Source organism: Opisthocomus hoazin, chromosome 2, assembly GCF_030867145.1.
Source record: "Opisthocomus hoazin isolate bOpiHoa1 chromosome 2, bOpiHoa1.hap1, whole genome shotgun sequence".
Classification (NCBI taxonomy): domain Eukaryota; kingdom Metazoa; phylum Chordata; class Aves; order Opisthocomiformes; family Opisthocomidae; genus Opisthocomus; species Opisthocomus hoazin.
The window spans coordinates 98,311,906-98,333,882 of NC_134415.1; the positions used below are offsets into that span (position 1 = coordinate 98,311,906).

Here is a 21,977-nt window from a genome sequence, read left to right on the forward strand (position 1 = left end):
CTAGCAATAAGCAGCAGCCTAACCCCTAAAATAAAAGGTGCATTTTTCATGACATTTAACAGCCAAATGCCATATTAGGAACTATCAACAAGTTATTCAAGGCCTGTATTGTCATGCTCATGTCAGAGTATTTTAAGGATTTATTTTTTTTTAACAGAATTCTGAGATTCTGCAACTAGTCACATCGACTGAATCCAAAAATAACATGCACATGGTTCTGTTCCTACACCAATATCTGCACATCAGGACTTAGCTTTTATAGATTACAGACAGCTTTTCATGTTGAAGTTTATTAACTCATTCCAAGTTTTGCAATGAGTTTGTGACATGACAAATATTCACTTGAGACAATGCTGCAACTGGCAAACTCTGTACGCTTATGACTGAAATCAAGTTGATACCCAGACCTCTAAGTGAAAAATCCAGGGCATGGACAGTACTGTTCATGCAAAATTAAAGAAGTATTTAAAATTTGGCAATTTATCTCCGCAAATAAAAAATGTTTCACGGCACTATGATAAAAACTGCGAAGAGCTAACCACAGAGAAATGCTAGAGGCCAGAAGCCTTTCACAACCAGCTGAAAATAAATGAAAATCAGTGTAATGAAAAAAGCACCAGGCAGTTTCACTGTGAGAGAGCCCACAAACTATTTTTAGATAGAAAAACTAAAAACTTAGAAGCAAGGTGGGGGAAGGGAATGATATCTCTATAACATCTTTAAACAACAAAGCCCCAGTGTAGACACAGATGTATCGGCACAAACACCTGTTTGTAGATGCAGCTTTAGTTAAGGGGAGGGATGTCTGGCACCATAGCTAATGCAAACTACATTCCACAAAGTGTTAAATCACAAAAGCTAGGGGACAAAAAAAATAAATCTGATTTATTGCAGGGTTTTTTTTCCATCTGCTGATAAATGACTTCTGAATCACATGGCACCACTGATTCAGCTGGAGAAATTATCTGGATTTTACAAAGACACTTGAATCCTTTTAGACAAATCAGCAAAACTGATAAATGATTTTTCAATCTCTAATTTTACACTACGCCATATGGGGACTACAGTCTATCCTCAGCTGCATGCATTATATCCAGTACGTGTCATTGAATTCTGTGTGGTTCCATAGAGCATTACTTTGTATACCCATATTTACTCTGGATTTCTAAGAAACTTCAACTGTATTAATTTTGCAACTGTATTTTTGTTCTAGGACTATTCTGACTAGTGTTCTTATCAAACGCAGCTCTTGTTACAGACTTAGATCTGCATCCCCCTTATTGATTTACAGTACTATCTCGCACTCAGTTTTGGGGGACTTTTTTCTTCAAAAAAGATGGCCAAGAAAAACCAAGACAACATTACAAAGATTTTAAAAGTCAGCATGTTTGGCAGGGAGTAAGAGACATGCAAACTCTTGTGAAAGTTTCCCACAGTCCATCATTGCTTAAGGCTCTCCTCAGCTAACATACCAGTAAACTGAACAACCTATGGCAGAATCTGTGTCCGGCTTTTTGAACAAGGGTCATAGGGAAGCATCCAGGTAAATTGCTTGTGCAGAATGTAGGAATCTAGTAACAAATAACTTTGTCTAGCGACTACGGTATCTATGACAGTATGTGTTTTAAGTTTTGCTATCTTATCCAATAAGAAAACTGAAAAATAGTTTTGGCATCCACATCGGATGAAAATAAAAAGGAATTCTTTATAGGAGTATATAACAAAAGTGAAATTTCTTAGATATTGCAGATGCCATTGTTTCAATCAGAACAACAGAATTGTTTTCCACAGTTCAGGGCAAGTTAAACCATTAAACTAAAGGAGCCATTTCAGGGTTTGCTTAAGCCAACGGCAGGCTGCCCCCACCCCAGCAGCACATTCTTGCTCCCTCCCCGTTGTGATTGCTGGGGATCACACAGCCATGGGGATCAGCCACTGGCCTCACTGACCAGAGAGGCTGATGCTGATGTGGAGGAAGTGAAATGAGGCTGAGAGCTGGAGACGAGTGCTGTGAAGGTGAACTCCTAATTTTATTTTCTTCCAAATAATGATCCTGACTGGACAGATTTCTTCTTTAAAACAAAGGCAGCAGGAAAAAATAGCAGTAATTTGAACTGAAATACATGTTTTTCAAATTAAGTAAAGGTTTTTAAGTAAGGAAAGTAAACTGCCTTTACTATTTGTTCATCCAGTGCTTCTGTGATTTGCTTGCTGCCTGCCTTAAGTTTCATTCTGAAGCATAAGGCACACGGGGGATCCACACAAACACTGCTAGTCTCCTGCACACTCTCATTGTGAACCAGTGCCCTTAAAGTACACATCTGCCCAAAGCTTCTTCCCTTTATCTGCAAGTGCTTTAAGTCAAGAACAATACTGCTGGGGAAAAAAGGAAAAAAATCCAGTCTGGTTCATCCAGCGTTGTCTTACCAACTCAGCTGGTACGACGCTGCCATGCCAAATGCTCTACTGTCAGGGGAACACGCTACAGATCAGAGAACTCAGATTTGCTACAGTCAGTGGCACAGTTAAAATAGTTTTTCTGATCTCTGTTCCCTCACAGTCTGCTTTCTATATAAGTACTATACATGTTTATATATCCTCTACCCCTCTGCCACATGTCTGTCGTTACTCTTGCTTTCCCAGTTCTTTCCGCCTAGTAAATTGCATGTTAATTTATAGCATAATTCAAGCCCAATATAGTAATTAAAATCCATTAATGCCTGAATTTTAAATTTTATTAAAAGGTCTTGTCATATTTCTTGTAAACTGTCGGGTAGATATAAGCCCAAATATGCAGTAAGAGACATTCACATGTGTTCATTCTTTAAAAGAAGCATTGTCCTATCATTTTTCATGGTGAGAGGCCACAGTTTTCTCCTTAGTTATGAAATAATTGGTATTTACATGGTAGGTACAGCTCCAATTTATTCTTTCAACAGTAACCTCTGTATTATCCTTCTTTTTAATTTATAAAAGGCAGTAAGCTTTCAAGTTCCTGGAAGTAAAGACAAATTCCACAATTTCAGTACCTTTCAACCAGAATCTGAAAAAGAAAGATTGCATCACTGCAGCTTCTGATCCACTACTTTGAAAGACCTGAGGAAAGCATCAGGATTTGTACTAAATTCAGGCTCCCACACTCAGGAAGCAAATTCCAGAGACAAGGCCCTTTTTTGAAAATACCCTGCAACCAAAATACCAGACATTTCAGCCTTAGCATTGCTGGCTCCAACAGCTCAAATGACCTCAAATAAATACTCAATATAGGAAGGGAGAGGTGGTTTCTTCCATAACTATCTAATATTTTAATAGAGCGCATGCTAGCAGGACTTTGTGCAAACACAGATAAACGCTGGTTGTGTGAATGTAACTACTGCCTCCAAACAGGGGTGCCACCTCACTGCCATTTTTAAGAAATAGGTATACTACTTCTTAATATACATCTTCAAAATATTCTTTCCAGAAGACTGCTGAATCTGACTCTGCTGCCCAAAACACATGCCACGTGCAAAACTAATCAAAAGATGATGGCCACACGGACATTCACCGACAGCTGAAGTCATATGTGAGGAACTTGGTATTTGTTATTTTGGTGAAGAAAGAAGCCTCAGCAGATACAACCAGAGAACATACAGCAAACTAAATGGTTGCAAACCACACAGAGATAGGTGTCTTTGGGAAGCAAAGTGCTACTTATGAAATGGCTTCTAAAGGCGAGCACAGAGACTGCCTCACTTGATGTCAGCTGTGCTCTAGGAAACATAATTCCCCATGCGTTTTTTGCGATTCAAAAGGTTTGCATTAAAAACGAACAAAAAACCCCTACATAAATACTCCTTCATCATTGATTTCTGCTCTTAGCAGAGCTGCTCTGGTCTGGAATATACTCACAGGAGTGGGAACAGTATTTCTGCATCCTGGAACTAGACATCACAAGGAGGTGAAATACTTTCTCTGAAACACAGCCCGAGCCACAGCCTCAGCTCTTCTGGCAGCAGTGAGCGACAACGCTGCTGGCGGAGCTCAGTAGTCCAAATACAGTCAAAATCCAAGCTCTTTAGCAGTATCTTATACCAAAAGGGGAAGAATTCCTAAAAAAGTCATAGGAGTAATCCCAACTGCTGTAACTCTGAGATCATTTAACAGCCAGCTACGATAATCTCCTTGGTAAATTAATTTGGTCTGTCAAGCCAAACAAACTACAAAATAAGAAAGCCACGACTCTGCCATTAAGATTTGCTAATCATAAACATCCATTTCAAGAACATTCTGAATCTCAGCCGAAATCATCTTACTATCTCCTTTACTGGCGCTTTCAGAGGAGAAAAGCATGGCCCGCCAGCAACCCAGAAAAGTGAGAATGAGGAACAACTGACATCTGATGGGAAGGACATAGAAATAATTTCATCGTAGTGCTATTTACTCTAAGGCAACTAAAGAACAAAGATTAGCCTAAAAGGCCTCGTGTCCAGAAGTACTGAATACTGCTGGCAGGTCTAAAGAAGTTGCTATCAGCACAGAGCCCTGTGCTGCTTCTGTCAGCACACTTCTGTGCCAAACTAGATTACACTACATAGGCAGTACGTGTTAAACTCCAGAGAACAAAACATGACTCCGTAATGTATTTATTGAAATAAAAACAAAATTTCAAAAAAATAATGTTATTATGCATATACAATTGGATTGTCTGCATAACAGTATTTTACTATGCATGTCTTTTGTATTCAAAGGCTCCGTTATACTACTTTACTCAGGAATAACTTCTACTAATGTCCACATAAGAAGTGCAATAAGAAATTCACAGCATTTTAATTTTAAAGTCACTCTTCAATCCTGAAAATATTATTAGAATTAATATTTAACAGTCATTTACATAGAGCATAAGAAAAGCTACCTATCTGCTATCACAAGACAAAATACGTACAGAACTCCCTCACAAAAAGAGATAAAGATAAGAGACATAACTAAAATCCAACATAAATAGACATAATCGATTTCCCAAGCTGACACCGCATTGTAAATTATTTACAACATATAAATAGGTGTAACACTACTCCAGGTCCATTGAAAAAAACCAAAATGGCATCACACAAGAAAAATGGCACAGCATAGCTTTCTATTACCCACACTACAACTGAATGAATGAAATGCAAGAGGAGATGTGCCAAGTTACTCGATACTTGCTAGTCAGCTTAATCAGATACTCTCAGTTTCCTGCAGGACGGATAACAAACACTGTTCTGCTCCTTACTGCACACCACGTCTACTAAAATGTTTTCTGAGTCAGAATGATCCTAAAAACCTCTGTGTGTCTAATAACACAAGGGGTCTGGAACCACACAATCTGACACAGTGCAAGAGAAAGATTTAAATAAAAATAATAAATTGCAAGATATTGTACATGGATAACAGAGATCAATTAAATTACAGCGTTATGATGACAGGTACCTGAGTTCTTGACTATCCTTCATTGTAACCCTATCATGTCAAAACCTGCCTTTGTGCTCCTGACTGCCCTCTGCCCTTATTTTTAAAAAACAACCCAGAAGTTCAGCAGAGTATCAAAAATACTTTAAACAAACAATTGTTAAAAATTTTGTCTGAAGTGTTATCTCAACAACATAAAGCTGTTACATATTAAACATACGGAATAAAAAAAAGTAAAATCTATTCTTAATTATAAAATGCATTTCTCTGTGAAGAAAGGTTAAAAAAGCATGAGCAAGACTACTGCCATGAAGACCAAGGATTTAATGGAAATCCTGCAGTGCTTCAATGGTACTGAATATACTTCTAACCCTTTTTTTTTTTGTTCAGGAAGATGTATGTAAGAGGTATTATTTACTTCCATGGAAAGCTGACTGAAGAGCTTATCTTGGACCTTGTTAACATCAATAACGTAAATAGTAATTTTCAGCCTAACTACATTCATACATTAGCACCATTAAGCATTTTATTAATAATCATCTCAGTTGCTTCATCCAGCTAAAGTTTTCATCCATTAGATATACATATTTTCAGGGGAAACTGGAAAGGTTTTCTCTTTAGTTTTTCTTTAATGAGGATACACAGAAGAAAACAACAGAGAGGGAGAGGAATGTAAGAAGCAAGAGACCATTAAAGCCAAACCACTTGCCTTCCAGATTTACACTTTACTGAAACTCTTTATCCCCTGCACAAGTTACACTGAAAATGAGGAAAAAATAGCTATTTTTGTCTTTAAGAGTCATCCTCCTTCCAAAAAGATGAACAGATAAAATATAGAAAAAACAATTTGTTAGATTGCTCTCGTACTCTATAAAGAAAATAAATAAAAAAAGGTATTGTATCTTTCTCCAATACTTTCCTTGCAATCGCTAAGAGTTAAGGCTTTGTTACATCACAACTATCAGCCATGACATGAATTCCCCATTTTCACTTCACTAATAAATCGTTTTTAAACGAAGAAAACAAAACAGACATTAGCATTCAGGCCTACTAACAAAAGCTAGGAAAAAACCTTCACATTTTCCAACCTCAACATCACCCGTCAGATCCCTTCCAAAAGACACTGAATTCTTAGAAATCATTCTTTTCAAATAATCAATTTTCCCTCAAAGTAATATGAATTGAAATAATTCACCCTTTTCCAACTTCTAGCTCTTCTCACTCCATTTTTGCCATTGATTTTCTTACAGTTTCAGAATAAAGTAAATCAGCCTGCAATACGCATTTCACTGCACACAAACCAGTACTTAGCTTCTTAATGCTAAAGGAAAACTGCCCCACATTTTTGTTATTGCCTTGATTTTCTGCTCTTCTGTAGTCTCACATTTCCCCCAAATTCCTGTCCATTGAAAAAAACAAATCTGTAAAAATCTGAAAAATGAATAATGGATTTAAAAAATTTTTTTTCTCACTGACAAACCTCCAAAATACTTTTAGTAGAGACACGTATGAGTGGTACCTAATTTTACCTGTTCCTCTTCTAAAGACAATCTTGATAATACTGAGAAGGCCCTAATAAAAAAAGCATACTCTGTGTCAAGTAATTTTATCTTGTCACTTTTTGTTCAATAGCTGATGTCCAAGGTATTTAAAAAAAGACAGCGAACACTTTATTTAAACTCTTCAGAATTACACAAGCATAAAAATTTAGCACTTACAGTATCGAATACCTCAATAAACTTAGAACCTGTCTAGTAATCTAGAATACTTAGGTCCTACTTCTTTAATCGTTCTGCTCTCCCAAAGATCACTTTGTTTTGTGTCTGATTCCTCTCTTCCGTCGCTCCCTTGGCCTCACACCTCTTTGCTCTGCCCAGGATCCAAGCAAAGGGGAAGTCCGCAGGGCCGGGTGTATTTTTTCCTAGGCAAGCTGGAACTAGACCTCTCGCAATGGAGAACATCCAACCTGGAGACACGGGAATGCAGTCACTTCCCTTGTCATCACAGGAACATGTTGTACAGAAACCACAGGCCCATGACTCAGAGCACATCTCAAACAAGAAGCTCTGAGATGATCCTCTCTCTCTCTCTCCACTGAGCATGGGGAACTTGAAACTACATTCCTAACTGCTTCTTGCCACTTCCTTGTCCCCGTGCAAACTTAAATCCATCCAATCCCATTGTGCCTTACTGCCTTTCACCTTTCATTTGATTTTTCATGCAGCCTCTCCCTTTCATCCCACCCTGTGTCAGAACAGGATGTCACCTAGTTTCACCTCTACGCTAAGTACCCACCATTCTTTCACTGCTCAAAGGCAAGATGTCAATTCCCATGGAAAAAAAAAATCATGAAAATACAGTGTTTAAGGAAATGGTGACACTCTTTTTAAGCCTGCCAGCAGTTATGAGAGAGAGGACAGCCAATTTCACTGAGGGAAGATTAATATAACACTTCTAGTCATACCATGAAAGTTCTTTGTTTCCTTTGTTTTATAAATATTTATTTACAAATAGTAGAGTTTTCAGTATCAGAATCACGATTTGAGAAAAAAAAACCCTCACAATTAACTTTCTACCTAGATACTTCCAGATTCCAGAAGAAAAACATGCCTGAATCAAAATGCTTCCCAAATAAAAAACTGTTACAGATCAAAATGCCTGAAAAGAGACATACTTGTCTTTCTGTGGCATCCTTTGGATACAGTGGTCAGTGTTTCAGTTCATTAGTCTGAGCTTTGTCTTTTAAGATGACAGTAGTATCTTACTTACTTTGTGTCTCTGATGAGAGGTGCGCTTCCCAGTTTAAAACAGATTTTTTCCCCTCCACAAGATGTTTGCCTCAAAGAAAAGCTTTCTGCCAGATCAAATCCTGTGAAATACGATACAATGATTTAGTTTATTTAATAAAATTGAAAAAACGGGGGTGAATACTGACTTTTAGCATGCTTGGTGACTTTCTAGACTATAGACTGACAAGCTATTTTGAAAACCAGCACCTTAAGTCAGAGAAAATTCCAGTATTCATTTTATTGACAGAGAAACCGTAAGTGCAAAATTCACTCAGCAGATGCCTTTGCAACCTGAGAAATGAATTTGTTATTTCCCTTTTATCATCTGAACTGATAAGAACGAAGGATGTTTGGGAAAAACAACGGAAATGAGTGTGGCTGCAGAACATGAACCAATACTTTCCAAGAACACCATGTTCTGATTTTAACCCCATCTTCTTCAAAACAGCTTTCTGTACTGTCCTTTCAGTTTTAAAGCCAGCTTCAGTCGGACTATGATTACATCCACTACTAGTCACTTAATTTAGATATCCATATTAATGCAATTATTTACCTGAAACACGAAGACTATCTCTGTTCATTTGTTTGAGATGATGGACAACTGTTTTCATTAAAGGACACACGGCACCTTCAAGAGAGTACAGTTTAGTATCTATCACAAAATTCTATCAAACAAAAATGAATCAGAACTAACTATCCTGACAGTGATATGGACAGGAATGCTTCTCTTTGTTTCTTCAGGATTTGAAAAGCAGCAATAAACCAAATTACAAAATCTAAATAAAAGCAACTATGTTTCAGATTTCATATGACACTTCTAATAATACAAGCAGACACAAATTTTAATGTTTTAATGCAGATGTTGATTATTAAAGGTCACAAGAACAATACAGCCAGAAGAAAAACACTAAATTCTTACCAAGTTCCTTCCAGCTACAATATTCTGTAAAGCAATAACATCTGTTCTAAGGGGTTTTTTTGTATTTTTAGTAATATTATTAGAAAATCTCTTTTCCCCCCATTAACAAACATGAAACAAAAAAGCATAAACGGCTCATTACCACGACAATAATCTATTGTTGCTTCAGTGAACAGCAATTTCAAAGTGTGGATTAACAAGGATATAATAATTTCATTTTATAAACAATGTAACCAATACTTATATTTTGAAAGAAAATGTTTGAAAATTGAGCAGCTTTATAGGGGATTAAGTCTGAACCAAAGTATTTACGTAAACAAGCAGAATGTTCTAACATCTGGAACACGGTAAATTCTAAGATTAAGCCCAACTGAACACTTAGATCAAACACTGTATTATTAATATGCAGTGTCTTACTTGCATAAAGTACTTCCTTCTCTTTTTTTAATATATACACACAGGAATACACACTTTTGAAAAGCAAATACAGAGAAACATGGCTTTTGTGCAGAGGTCAGAAACAGGGATCTTATTTTAACAAACTTTGCAAATAGCCCCACTAAACCCTAACAAAACTATCAAACAGAAGGTGACATGCAGGATTTGTCCCATGTGCTTATCAAGCACAGAGCTCCACGTTGAGCTGATGCAACTAAAAGGATGGCCAAGGTTTATCTGAAGCTGCTGAACAGCGAAGGCTGAGGGGCTTTCTGAAGTGTCAGTTCAATGAAAAAAGTAAGGAGGAATGTCCTACCATTAACCTGGAAATCATCTATATTTAAAGATTTCCAAGAACAACCAGACTGAAAGGTGGCATTTAAAATAGCTATACTTGTAATCTTAAAGCATGTCATACTTGTCATTCATTCCGTAGTACCATAAAAAGCATATTATCCTTCAAAATCTTAAATTCTATTAAATGTGTTCAAGTACTTGATCTGGATTAAGAATGGCTTATCGGAAGTAACCAGGAAAAGTATAACTAAATTATATAATACATATATGAAGACACCGCCTGACAACGTTTAATGAAAGCTATGTCAATTGTTTACAGAAATGACTGTGTGGAAGACATTTTTTCCGTAAGCTTCATCAATTTGTGTCCTTTACATCTAAATTACAATCTACAATTACAAGTAACATCACTCTAATTTATTTCTAAGAGAATATATATTTTCTTTCTTTCATATATAGAGATAAATATGTGCATATACATGCATTTACATATAGACAGATAGAAACTTTCATGACAAATCAGATGAAACATACGCATTAAAAACACTGTAAATTCCCTTTCCCCAGAAAACATGAAGAACTGTAAAGAATATTCATGCTGAAATCTCTGAAACTGAAATTAAATCTTTCATCATTCCTGGTTTGCAGGGAGTTTTATGTAGTGTGAAAAGCATTCACTGGAATTACACACTAACATAGCAATTTCAATACAGCATTTGATATACACTATGGGACAGCAACAGGTTCACCTTAGATACCCTTTAATCTACAAACTTCAGCCTTCAATCACTTCTACAGATTATTAAACTATAGACTTTTATCTATAGCCACTCTAAAACAATGAATGCGGTTATGGCAGATTTCCACAAGTAGAACTGTAAGAAATACTTTGGTGTAAAGGAAGCCTGTTATGGCCGAAGCCACAATAGCATGTCACACATACACTGACGAACGTTTTTCTTAAATCCATGTGTTTTCTAACCAAGGTTTATAAAATACATATATATTTATAAAGACTAGCGGCAGATTCCCTTTTTGGTTAAATTACAGTACTTACAATAAAAGCAGCCATATATTACTTATTGCTGATTTTACCTTGAACTGCTGTGCTTAGCTCTAGAGAACCTGGGACACAGCTGTGGGGTTTTTTTTTCAGCATTAATTTACATGAGGGCTGAGTGGCCAAAAACTATGGAGTTTTAGCTTATTCCCCGCAGCCACTTTCTTTCAAGTCCAAATAAAGACTTAAGCCTTAATTTTTGGTTATCCAGATGATAGCAACGATTCCTCACATGCCGCAGTCTGGACTGGGGACCTATTTTTATCCGTGGCATAACAGCCACAGCATAGACAGGCCATTTAAGTGTTACTTATTTCGTTGTATGCCATATTCCCAGAAGAACTGAAAGGGTTACTATCAGTCTTCCTCTACCTCATGCTGCTGATGCACTCCTTTAGCCCAATGTTGTTCTTTTTACTCAAGAGCTAAGGCAAAACTCTAAAATACTAAAATGAAAACCTCTCCATACCAAGATTGACAACTTTCATTGCTATAGATTGATGAAAATTCTTCTGACAGTTACAGTTTGTACAGTCAAAAAGTTAGCCTCTTCCAAGATTTTTAGTACTGCTGGCAGATCTTTAAATTTTCTTTGGCCTGAGACAAAAAAAAGACAGTCATCCTGTGGGTAGCTGAATTACAAGATCTACGTGAAGACATTCATAGAAAAAAAAGAACAAGACAAACGCCTACCGCTAATCCAGGCATGGAAACCATGCACCTACCTGCCCTGTTAGAAGACATTATCATAAAACTAATGAAGCAGTAAAAGAACGAGCTTATGTTTATACACTAGATTGCTCTGTACATGATAAAACTGGGTCTGTCTGGATTGAAGTCAATAATTCGTATTAAAATGGTGATGTCAAAGCTCAAGTTAACATACCTATAAACTAATGAGATATCTATCCATACGACAAATTACAAACCTTCATCTTTAGAAATTAATGAGCTCTGCATAGGAGCTTATTATTATAAAATCAACCTAATAATTTTGAAAATATGTATTTATGCAGATCAAGCAGATATATCTCAGATCACTGATCTTCTCTCTCTTCAAAAAGATGTAAGAACTTTTTTTATTTTCTAATAGCGTTAGGCAAAAAAAAAATAAAGACACCGCATGTAGACATATTTGCTGCAACGTGCAATGGCATGTTCTTAATTCCTGGAATGATCAGGGCACCTGTTGAAGCACACTGCAGCCTGCATCTAGGCCCCATGCCCAGTTTTCCTTCCCGTGCAAACAAGGACAGAGGAGACTCTGGTGCATGCTTCAGTCTCACACTTACAGACATCTCTTGTGTGCACTTCCTGACAGGGAACTATAGCTTCCAATAAGCATTCTTGGCTCCTCCAGATCAAGTATAACCTGTAATGACTAGATTCACTTTACAAGCACCTATCTCCTACTTTATAATTAAACTTTATGTTCACGTGAAGTTTTCAGTTGCCATCTAACGCCACTGACATGCACATTGCAAGGGCAGCAAAGCTTCCATCAGTAAGCATGACCAGCCAAACAAATTTGACCAAACAGCAAAGGCCCACCTAACATACACCAGCGTCCTATGTTGGACTCAAGCTTCAAGCAGAAACCCGTATTAGCTAGGGTTTGTCTCACACTCTTACTGGATCAGGCTTCCTAAATATACAGACATAGGGAATCTCTTCAGAGTCTGAGACATACCCGCAAGTGTCAGCAATGACATCCAATGAATCCACCTCAAAGGCATTTGTACTGAAGATAAGCAGACTCAGCTGGTATGCTTTTAAATACGGTCAAGAATTCAGATATCCTACATATCTGTAGCCTCATGTATAGAGGTACCAGAAAAATCAGATGTGATTTTTTTTGTTTTCCTTTTTTACTCTGTAAGCCACATCATATTACATTGCAATCATAGCACCATAGAATCATTAAGGTTGGAAATGACCTCCAAGATCATCAGGTCCGACCGTCAACCCAATACACCATGGCTGATAAGCCATGTCCTGAAGTGCCGTATCTACACGTTTTTTTGAATACCTCCAGGGATGCTGACTCCATCACTTCCCTGGGCAGCTTGTGCCAATGCCTGACCACTCTTTCCGTAAAGAAATTGTTCCCAATACCTAATCTAAACCTCCCCTGGTGCAACTTGAGGCCATTGCTTCTTGTCCTATCGCTAGTTACCTGGGAGAAGAGACCAACACCCGCCTCACTACAACCTCCTTTCAGGTAGTTGTAGAGAGCAATAAGGTCTCCCCTCAGCCTCCTCTTCTCCAGACTTAACAATCACAGTCACTTCAGCTCTCCTCATAAGACTTGTGCTCTAGACTCTTCGCCAGCCTCGTTGCTCTTCTCTGGACACACTCCAGCACCTCAATGTCCTTCTTGTAATGAGGGGCCCAAAACTGGGCACAGTGCTCGAGGTGTGGCCTCACCAGTGCCGAGTACAGGGGCACGATCACTTCCCTACTCCTGCTGACCTCACTATTACCGATACAAGCGAGGATGCCATTCACCTTCTTGGTCACAATATATGTGTTAAGACAAGGTTGGCAAGAGGAATGAAGGAGACTGAATCTACAACTTTGTTGATACAGGAAAGCAGTCAGCTCCAAGTCAGGTGACTAATCAGATGGTTATGGAAATAAAAGCTGTGGCAGACAGGATTAAAAAATCCATACAAATGGAGTTCAAGCATTAGGATGCTCACTCTGGACCCTGGAGAACTAGATTCTCCCACAAGGAAAAGTAGGTAGTGAAAAACAGGATTTCATATTGCTCATTTGAGGACTTCTCATTCAAGACAGCCAGCATGGCTTCACTAAGGGCAACTCCTGCCTGACCAACCTAGCAGCTTTCTATGATGGTATGACTACATCAGCAGACAAGGGAAGAGCTACAGATGTCATCTATCTGGACTTCTGTAAGGCCTCCGACACAGTCCCCACAATATCCTTCGCTCTAAATTGGAGACAGATGGATTTGATGGGTGGACTGCTTGACAGATGAGGAATTGGTTGGATTCACCTACATCCAGAGAGTAGTGGTCAATGGCTCTATGTCCAGATGGAAACTGGTGACAAGTGGTGTCCCTCAGGGGTCCGGACTGGGACTGGTGCTGTTTAACATTTTCATCAATGACATAGAGAGCAAGATTGAGTGCACCCTCAGCAAGTCTGCAGACAACACCAGTGGTGTGGTCGACATGCGAAGGACAGATGCCATCCAGAGAGACCTGGACAAGCTGGAGAAGTGGGTCTGTGTACACCTCATGAGGTTCAACAAGGTCAAGTGCAAGGTCCTATGCCTGTGTTGGTGCAACCTCTGCTATCAGTACAGGCTGGGCGATGAAGGGATTGAGAGTAGCCCTGCTGAGAAGGACTTGGGGGTACTGACAGATGAAAAGCTGAACGTGAGCAAATGATGTGCGCTCGCAGCCCTGAAAGCCAACCATATCCTGAGTGGATCAAAAGAAGCGTGGCCAGCAGGGCAAGGGAGGTGATTCTGTCCCTCTGCTCCTCCCTGGCAAGACCCCAGCTGGAATACTGTGTCCAGCTCTGGAGCTCTTAGCACAGGAAAGATATGGACCTGTTGGAGCAGGTCCAGAGGATGGCCACAAAAATTATGAGAGGGCTGGAGCACCTCTCCTGTGAGGAAAGACTGAGAGAGTTGGGGCTGTTCAGCCTGGAAAAGAAGGAGGTCGGGAGACCTTATGGCAGCCTTTCAGTATTTAAAGACGGCTTATAAAAAAGATGGGGACAAACTTTTTAGCAGAGCCTGTTGCAATAGGACAAGAGATAATGGTTTTAAACTGAAAGAGGGTAGATTTAGACTAGATACAAGGAAGAAATTTTTTACGAGGGTGGTGAAACCCTAGCACAGGTTGCCAGAGAGGTGGTATACGTCCCATCCCTGGAACCATTCAAGGCCCCGTTGAACAGGGCTCCGAGCAACCAGATCTAGTTGAAGATGGCCCTGCTCATTGCAGGAGGGTTGGACTAGATGACCTCTAAGGGTCCCTTCCAATCCAAACTAGTCTATGATTCCATGATATCCCAAGTGAATATCTTGGCTGTAGAAGTTCATGCTTTTTTCTTTCTCTGCCTTTCCATAAAAAAACCCAGGCTGATCTAGTTTACAGGCTTCACACTGGGAGAATGTGTGTAGCTGAGGATGTTCCCCTTTGTGGTCTGGGATCTTTCTTACGTACTATTTACTGACTAGCTGAAGTGGCTTTCCACAGCATTCAGGCTTTCATGAGCCACATTCTTTTAGATACCTCAAGCTCCTTATTCACTGCCCAATATGACTTAGTATTTAACTACAAGTTAAGGAATCCCAGTGGCAGGGTCGCTTAAATACTGCAACGCTAACAACATACAAGATCCAACCTGAAATATTCAGAATATTAGAATACGAATAAATGAGAATTACTGTAGAACCATTATCTTGATTTGAGAAGTATCTAGCTGTACTAAAACATGAAAACCAAAAAGCTCAACTGATTTGCATATTTGAAACCACTAGCTGTATTTGGGCTTAAGTGCCTATCTAAAATCATGATCTAGAGCCAATACTTTTCACAACACATTCCATGTCAAAAGGCAATGGAAATTCACCATGCCTGACAGTCCCAGGACTTTGTTTATACTACATTTTTCATGGGTTAGCAAGAGACTTCGAAAAACAGTAATTGTAAATGAAAGATGAAAAAGCAGCAGTGATCTGGGAATGAGAAAAAGTATTAATATTCTTAATACGAAGCATTCAGGAAAGGAATAATCAAATTAGAACTTCTTGTGTCACTACAGAGAGAGCTCATGTCCACGCTCCAAAACCAAATGTTCCCAACAATAAAAAAAAAAAAGTGGACAACTTGAAGAAATTCTTAAGTCAGATTGTGGAGAACTCCTGAACCCTCTCCCTCAGATTTGTTATATTCTGTCATTAGAAGTGAGTGCTTCCTTCTGATGAACACTTAGCACATCAAAACTTCTGGACAAGTGAGGACTGAAAGAAATCCTTGATGTGAATCTCATGGTTACTGGGAAACGTTCAGAGCGTAAGGAGGACTGCTCCAGCATTCTCTGTCACTCTGACTTTTTTTTCCCAATACTGGTACTTACTTATTACAATACTGACCCAATGAATAAGTCCCAAGGTATACTGAAAATGCCAGCTCAGAAAGCTCTGCCCTGTATACACAGGCATGTTAATCCTTGCTCTTGCACAAGAGATTTCCTTCCCCTAACACCTTTCTTCCCCTCATACCCCCTTCAAATTTACATGACAGAGAACAAAGGCCCAAGAAAGAGCCAGTTAATGAAAGAAAGAAGAAAAAAATGAAAAAAGGAGGTTAGATATTTCTCTCTTCTTGAAGTGAGCACATTTCCAATTTGTAAGAGATTCATCTGCCTCCAAATTATGAAACTAGAATGAGACAACTTTGCAACACAGAGTACTTGGTTCAGCTGAACCGGGCAGATTGACACAAGGCTTGCAGACACACCGCTACCCCTCACCGCTGCACCGTCACAGGGTCTGTTCTTTCTCAGCTCCTGCTTTCTGTTCTGTAACTTCTATCTCTTTTTTGGACAGTAACCATCCCTTCAGCCTCTAGAAGAGTCTCTTTCCTGTTATCAACTTGAGGTTTCACTCTAAGCCTATTCCCTGCTGTTGGCAGAGCTGCTGAAGCTGGCAGCTACCTACTTGTTATTCCTCACCATCTGCCTGTACCACCTCAAACTGCAGAAGCTTCTCTCAGTTGCACACCACCAGTTACTCTGAGGAGAGGTTCAGTCTCTCCTCTTCTTCCCAGAGGTTCAGTTTGGCCCATATTTGATCCATTTGTGGCAATCAGGCTAAGGAAATCTGCAACTTCCCTGCTGGCTGCCTAGCCACAAACCTCTAACAGAAGGTAATGTACAGTTCAGATACACAGAACTGCTGATAAATGGTGTATCTGTCACATCTTCTATGACTGGTCCATCATGTACTAAGACATCTTTTCATTATGAAAAAAAAAAAGAACATAAAAAGAAACGAGACAATACTTATGGCATTTTGTTTTAAAATTTTTCAAGTTTCCATTTATTAACTTGTATTATTAGGGAATCTTCTGCACTCACACTCTTGTAGCACTTGTAAAACTTCCCTTCTACAATCCACCAGCTAGCAAGGACAGAGAAGACAACTATTATGCTTCTTTCAGGCAGCTGAAGAGAATGATTGCACAGGAGTGATGTCGGCTCACTCTCTGACAGGGGTTAAGAATAATTCATCAGTAGAGCACTTAGCCTTGCTGCCCTAAAAACATACAGCAAAAAAGTCTTTGACTTAAACTCAAGACTCTTCACAATGCATTATTCTTACCTTAGAGCCCACACATTACATTTATGATTTATTAAATATTGTTGCTATTTACTGTTTCCAGGAGCATTAAAAGGATTATTATACTAGTCACTGACTTTTTAAATTTCTTGAGCCTGAGTTTCAAATGTGTTATGGAGATTCAAAGTAGTTGTATATGTACAGCTTCTATTATCTTCTGTCGGGTTTCTGGAAAAACAGCATCACTAAAAAGAAATCTCATTTTCTTAAAAAAAAAAAAAAAAAAAAGAACTCTTTTTATTTCTATTTAAACACCAACAAGCATGTTCTCCTTGCTAATGATGAGCAGTTTACCACACTCGGGAGAGTCAACACAGAGTTGTAGTCAGAGAGCTAGATAACATGTGGATGGTAAGAGAAAGAAGAAAATGGAGAATTATGAGGAAATTTGCAGAAGATGGGTAACAGCTTTTAAATTAAACAATATATTTATCATATATCATCATTACTTTCCTCTGTCTTCTTAGGCACAAGGTTTTGTCTAACTCTACATCTGTGAAACATACGACCGGGTCTGGGGATTGAATTTAGGTGAGATGAACATGAGCATTAGGTTGCTTCGGTCAGTGTGATTACTGATATGCTCTAATAAAGCCACATGATCTTGTTCACAAAAGTTTTGCAAGCTCTGATTTAGAATCTTGTCTTGTATGGTAAGTTGAAGAAGTACAAAACAAAATTCCCAGGAACCGCAGCTGCTTCCAAACATGAATCTTCCAAGCACAGGAAACATAAAGGCTGCTTTGGAACTCCTTCAAGCTTAGACTTTTTTAAACAGAAATTTAGAAAAAGTCTTGTATAATTTTAGCTGCTCATACTGCTTATTTTCCACGTGCTGTCATTATTTGTTCAGTACGTACATTTAACACCTTTGGCCTGCGATGGGCAAGAAAAATGGCAATACCTGTCTGGTCACTGACAGCCACAGAAGTAGAAACAGGCAGGAGGAGGAAGACTGCCATACAAAGCCAAACTATGCAGGATCCAACGTACTTCATCTCCCCCTGGGCACATGTGAACAATCAGCTACAAATCTGAAACAGAAAATCATTGCAGTCAGAACAATCTCTTCTTATTCTTTCCCCTTCACCTCATCAGAAAACTACAAGCAAGAATTTGTTAACTGTAACAAAGAAAGCTGCTAGTCACACACAGAGTGCATCATTTATCTGTTTGAAGGAGCTACGCAGAGACTTTTGTACATTTAGAAGTAACAAATACACTCTTTCAGTCCTTTATTACACTCAGAAGTAACACCTTAGAAATATTAACTCAGAGGTATTAGTCGTAAAGGCACTAAATTTCCATTTCATCAGTAATAACTAATCTTTTATTTTTCTCCCAGGTTTTCAATTTTCAATACATGAGCTGAACTGCTTGGTGTCACAACCCTGCCGGCGACCACTGAAGGGGCCCTCAAGTCCCACACGGACAGCGTGTCACCGTTTCAGCCGAGGTGCAACAGAAAGCAGAATACTGCCTGGTGAAACACACAAGCGCCTAGAGCAGCTCACATTGAGTTTACAGTTTGGTTCAAACCTCACAAAAACAGAGCCTGGCTTCAACAACGTATCTTCTGTCCCCTCAAGTCGGCATCAGCTTTTTTTCTCAGCCGACTGCAGCATACGGACACACGTGGATTTAATGAAACGCGGAAAACGACAAACAATTTTCTAATCGTCTCTTCTGTAAGAAAAAGCAACTCGCACACCTACGCGGCAGTTTTGGTAACTAATTTCGCCAGGCACCTCGCTCCTCCCCAGCGCCGCTCCCTCCGCCACCCGCACCGCCGGCAGCCACGCACCCACCGCCGCTTCCCCCCACCGCCGCTTCCCCAGCAGCAGCCGCAGCAGCAGGGGAGCACGTCCGCGTTCAGATAACGTTATCGCTTAATTCCCTGCACCTGCTCCGCAAGCGGGCTCCAGCCATTCGCCAGAGCCGCCCCTGCGGAGCTCCTCGCTTTCTGAAGGGCTCTTGACAGAGAAATCCCTCCCGCCGCCCGCCCCGACAATCACCGCACCTCCGGGCTCGGCTCCTCTCCCGTCCGGACGCTCCGCTCCCTCGCACCCCCGGAGCCCGCGGGGCGGGAGCGACCCAGGCCACGGCAGCTCCTTGGGACGGAGCTGGGGTTAAAGCCCGGGGCGGGCGAGCAGGCGGCAAGGCGAGCGGGGTAGCTCGGCCGGCGGGGCCGGGCCGGGCCGAGGGGAGCAGCCAGGCGCCGGCCCCGGGCAGCGCCCCCGCCCCGCTCTCCCCCGGGCCCCCGGCTCCCTCCCGCCGCCCCGTCTCCCCGCAACCCGCCTGCGGCGCCGGGAGCGGCTGGCCCCGGGCGAGCCGAGCGGGGGGGGGGGGGGGCGGGCAGCCGCCCGCCGGTGCTTCCTCCGCAGCCCCGGGGCGGAGCGGGGCCCGGAGCCCGCTGGGGGCGGCCGAGCCCCCACCGCGAGCGCGGGAGCCCTCTGCCGCCGGGCCGCTGCGGGGGGGCCGGGCCGGGGGCCCCGGGCGGCACCTGCGCCGGGCGAGCAGGTGAGGGGGGCCGGGGGAGTCGGGACGAGCTCCGCGTCCCCGGGGTCTGCGGGTCCCCGCGGGTCCCCCCCTCCCCGGGGAGGCATTTGCTGTGCTCTCCTGCCACCCCCCAAGCACGGTCCGGCTGACTGGGTGCGGGCCGCCGGGTAACGCGGGCTGCTCGGCAGGATTCACGCCAAGGAGGAGATTTTTAAACGTAAATCTATGCATGCAGTTAATAAACTTGCTCGGCGTCACGGCAATTTGCAACGGTTTAATCGGTTTTGTGAATTGCCGCGAATTTGGTAGGGCTGTTTCCACTCGCGTATCTTGGCAGATACCTACGGTCACCCGCAAACGCACGCTGTGTATTTACACAGTCCCGAGCAGAATCCTACAGCACAGACCGATCACAGCACGTTAAGAGCTTACTGGGTACGCTATGTACGCCTAGGACACAGTTAATATAGGCAAAACCAGTGATAAACTTCAATGGGAATTCTCAAAGAAAAAACAGCCACCCCCACCACAAAACAAGTCAGGAATATCGTAGCGTGTGTGTGCATGTGAGATGTTGAGACGATGGACTACAAATAATGAGTGGCTTACCGTTAATTTTTCTTTCGGTATGTCCCCCAGGAGCACCGAGAATGCCTGTCCAGAGCTGCCGTAGTGTCGAGGAGTTGCTGGAGTGAGTCTCCAAAGAGTGGTAGAGGGGGATGCAGCTCTGTCCTTATTAGTCTCACACGGCGTGACCCTCCCACTCAGCACAGAACACTCTGCAAGCAAGGACCAACAGCCACCCAGACACAGATTTTACATAGTCATACTTGTATATCCGAAGTCCAGTAACAGCGTAAGAAATGTTTTCTTTCTCCTACCCCCTGCGCTTCCCCCCAAAAACCCACCCAGTTCCATAAATTAAACTGCCAGAATATGAACGCATGAATAAAAGAGTATCTGGTTTCTAGTTGTAAAGCGCCAATTAAGTACACCGGCAGAAACTAGCTTTTATCACTTAAGTGTAAGCACACATCATTAATTTTATATCCTTTATCATAAATATAAAAACCAGCCACACAAGTAACCAAGAGACTGCACCTATTTACGGCACCGATGCTGCAAAGCACAGCAGATTATTGAGATTTGTTTTGCCTTTTAAAATCTATCATTTACAAACCTGAATGCTCTTGCACTGTCATATCATCTGTCTGCGATGAAGTGATGAGATTGAGTGCTGCCACTGGCTCTCATCTGAATGTGGGAAACCACACTTTCTCAGGTTCTCCAAGTGTGCTTGTGGCAGTTTTCTGTATTGCATTTTAAAGATTTAAATCAGATCGAAGCACTGAGAAAAGTAAAATTACTAGAAACAGAGACACAGAAGACAGAGAGAGTGGGGCTTTAATTAAACAAATCTCATATATATATATATATCCAAGACATATTTAATCTTTTTTTCTAGTAGAAGCATTCTGATGGGGGGAAAATAAGGGAGGTGGTGACTATTGTGTGAAAATTTATTAGCTTAACATCCATTTAGCCCAACTGGTCTTCAGGTCAGAACATTCATAGGGTTAGCTTTTTCTCCCTCCTCACCCCCCCCCAAGCAGATTTTGAAAAGTGTTTCCTCATTTCAACCAAGACAGCTAGCCAGGATAACCAACAAATCACGTGGAAAGACACAATTATCTTTCTGGTTTAAATTTCAAAACAGTTGTTGTTCTTCCCAACTTAGAATCACGAGAGAAAGATGAAATTGCAGCTTATGTACGTGTCTGCTAGGGTGTTTTATTCCACAGCTTTGCCACAGACTTGTGGTGTAACTTCAGGCAAGTCACACTTCTCGCTTGCTCATTCTGTAAATTATAGAAAACAAAGCTGCCTTACCTCGCAGGGCAAGGCGCGAAAGCCCAGTCCTACAGCTGACACATCATCGGAGCACTCCCTGCCCCTTCAGACTGTTCGTCTGATAAAGGCTTCAGTGTTGAGCCCTAATTCAGTGTTTCAAGCGGAGTTGTGAGATCCTCAGCTGAAAGACCCTTTGTAAAAAGCTCCGCTCCTAGTGAAAGGCATTATCATTTTCAATTTGAAACGAACTGCATTTCTTGTTGCTCTTTCAAGCTACAAAATTCTTAAAATCTTTTTGTTTTGCTTCATTTTACA

At 40.9% G+C, this 21,977-nt stretch overlaps 1 protein-coding gene across 4 annotated transcripts in view; it reads right to left on the minus strand.

Annotated features, from left to right (window-relative positions):
- COL19A1 (collagen type XIX alpha 1 chain) overlaps positions 1-21,053 on the minus strand; it is a 214,630-nt gene extending 193,577 nt beyond the window's left edge. For 3 of the 4 annotated variants that reach the window (XM_075414584.1, XM_075414582.1, XM_075414585.1), the window contains exons 1-5: positions 20,992-21,053; positions 20,421-20,590; positions 18,217-18,346; positions 8,770-8,844; positions 8,197-8,296 (exon numbers count right to left, since the gene is read on the minus strand). In XM_075414584.1, the coding sequence (XP_075270699.1) occupies positions 8,197-8,296; positions 8,770-8,844; positions 18,217-18,310 (269 nt within the window). In that variant the 5' untranslated portion in view covers positions 18,311-18,346; positions 20,421-20,590; positions 20,992-21,053. Of the gene's footprint in view, positions 1-8,196; positions 8,297-8,769; positions 8,845-18,216; positions 18,347-19,332; positions 19,504-20,420; positions 20,591-20,991 lie in introns of those variants that run through there. The other variant, XM_075414583.1, reaches the window with a different exon arrangement.
- Between the last annotated feature and the right edge of the window lie 924 nt (positions 21,054-21,977).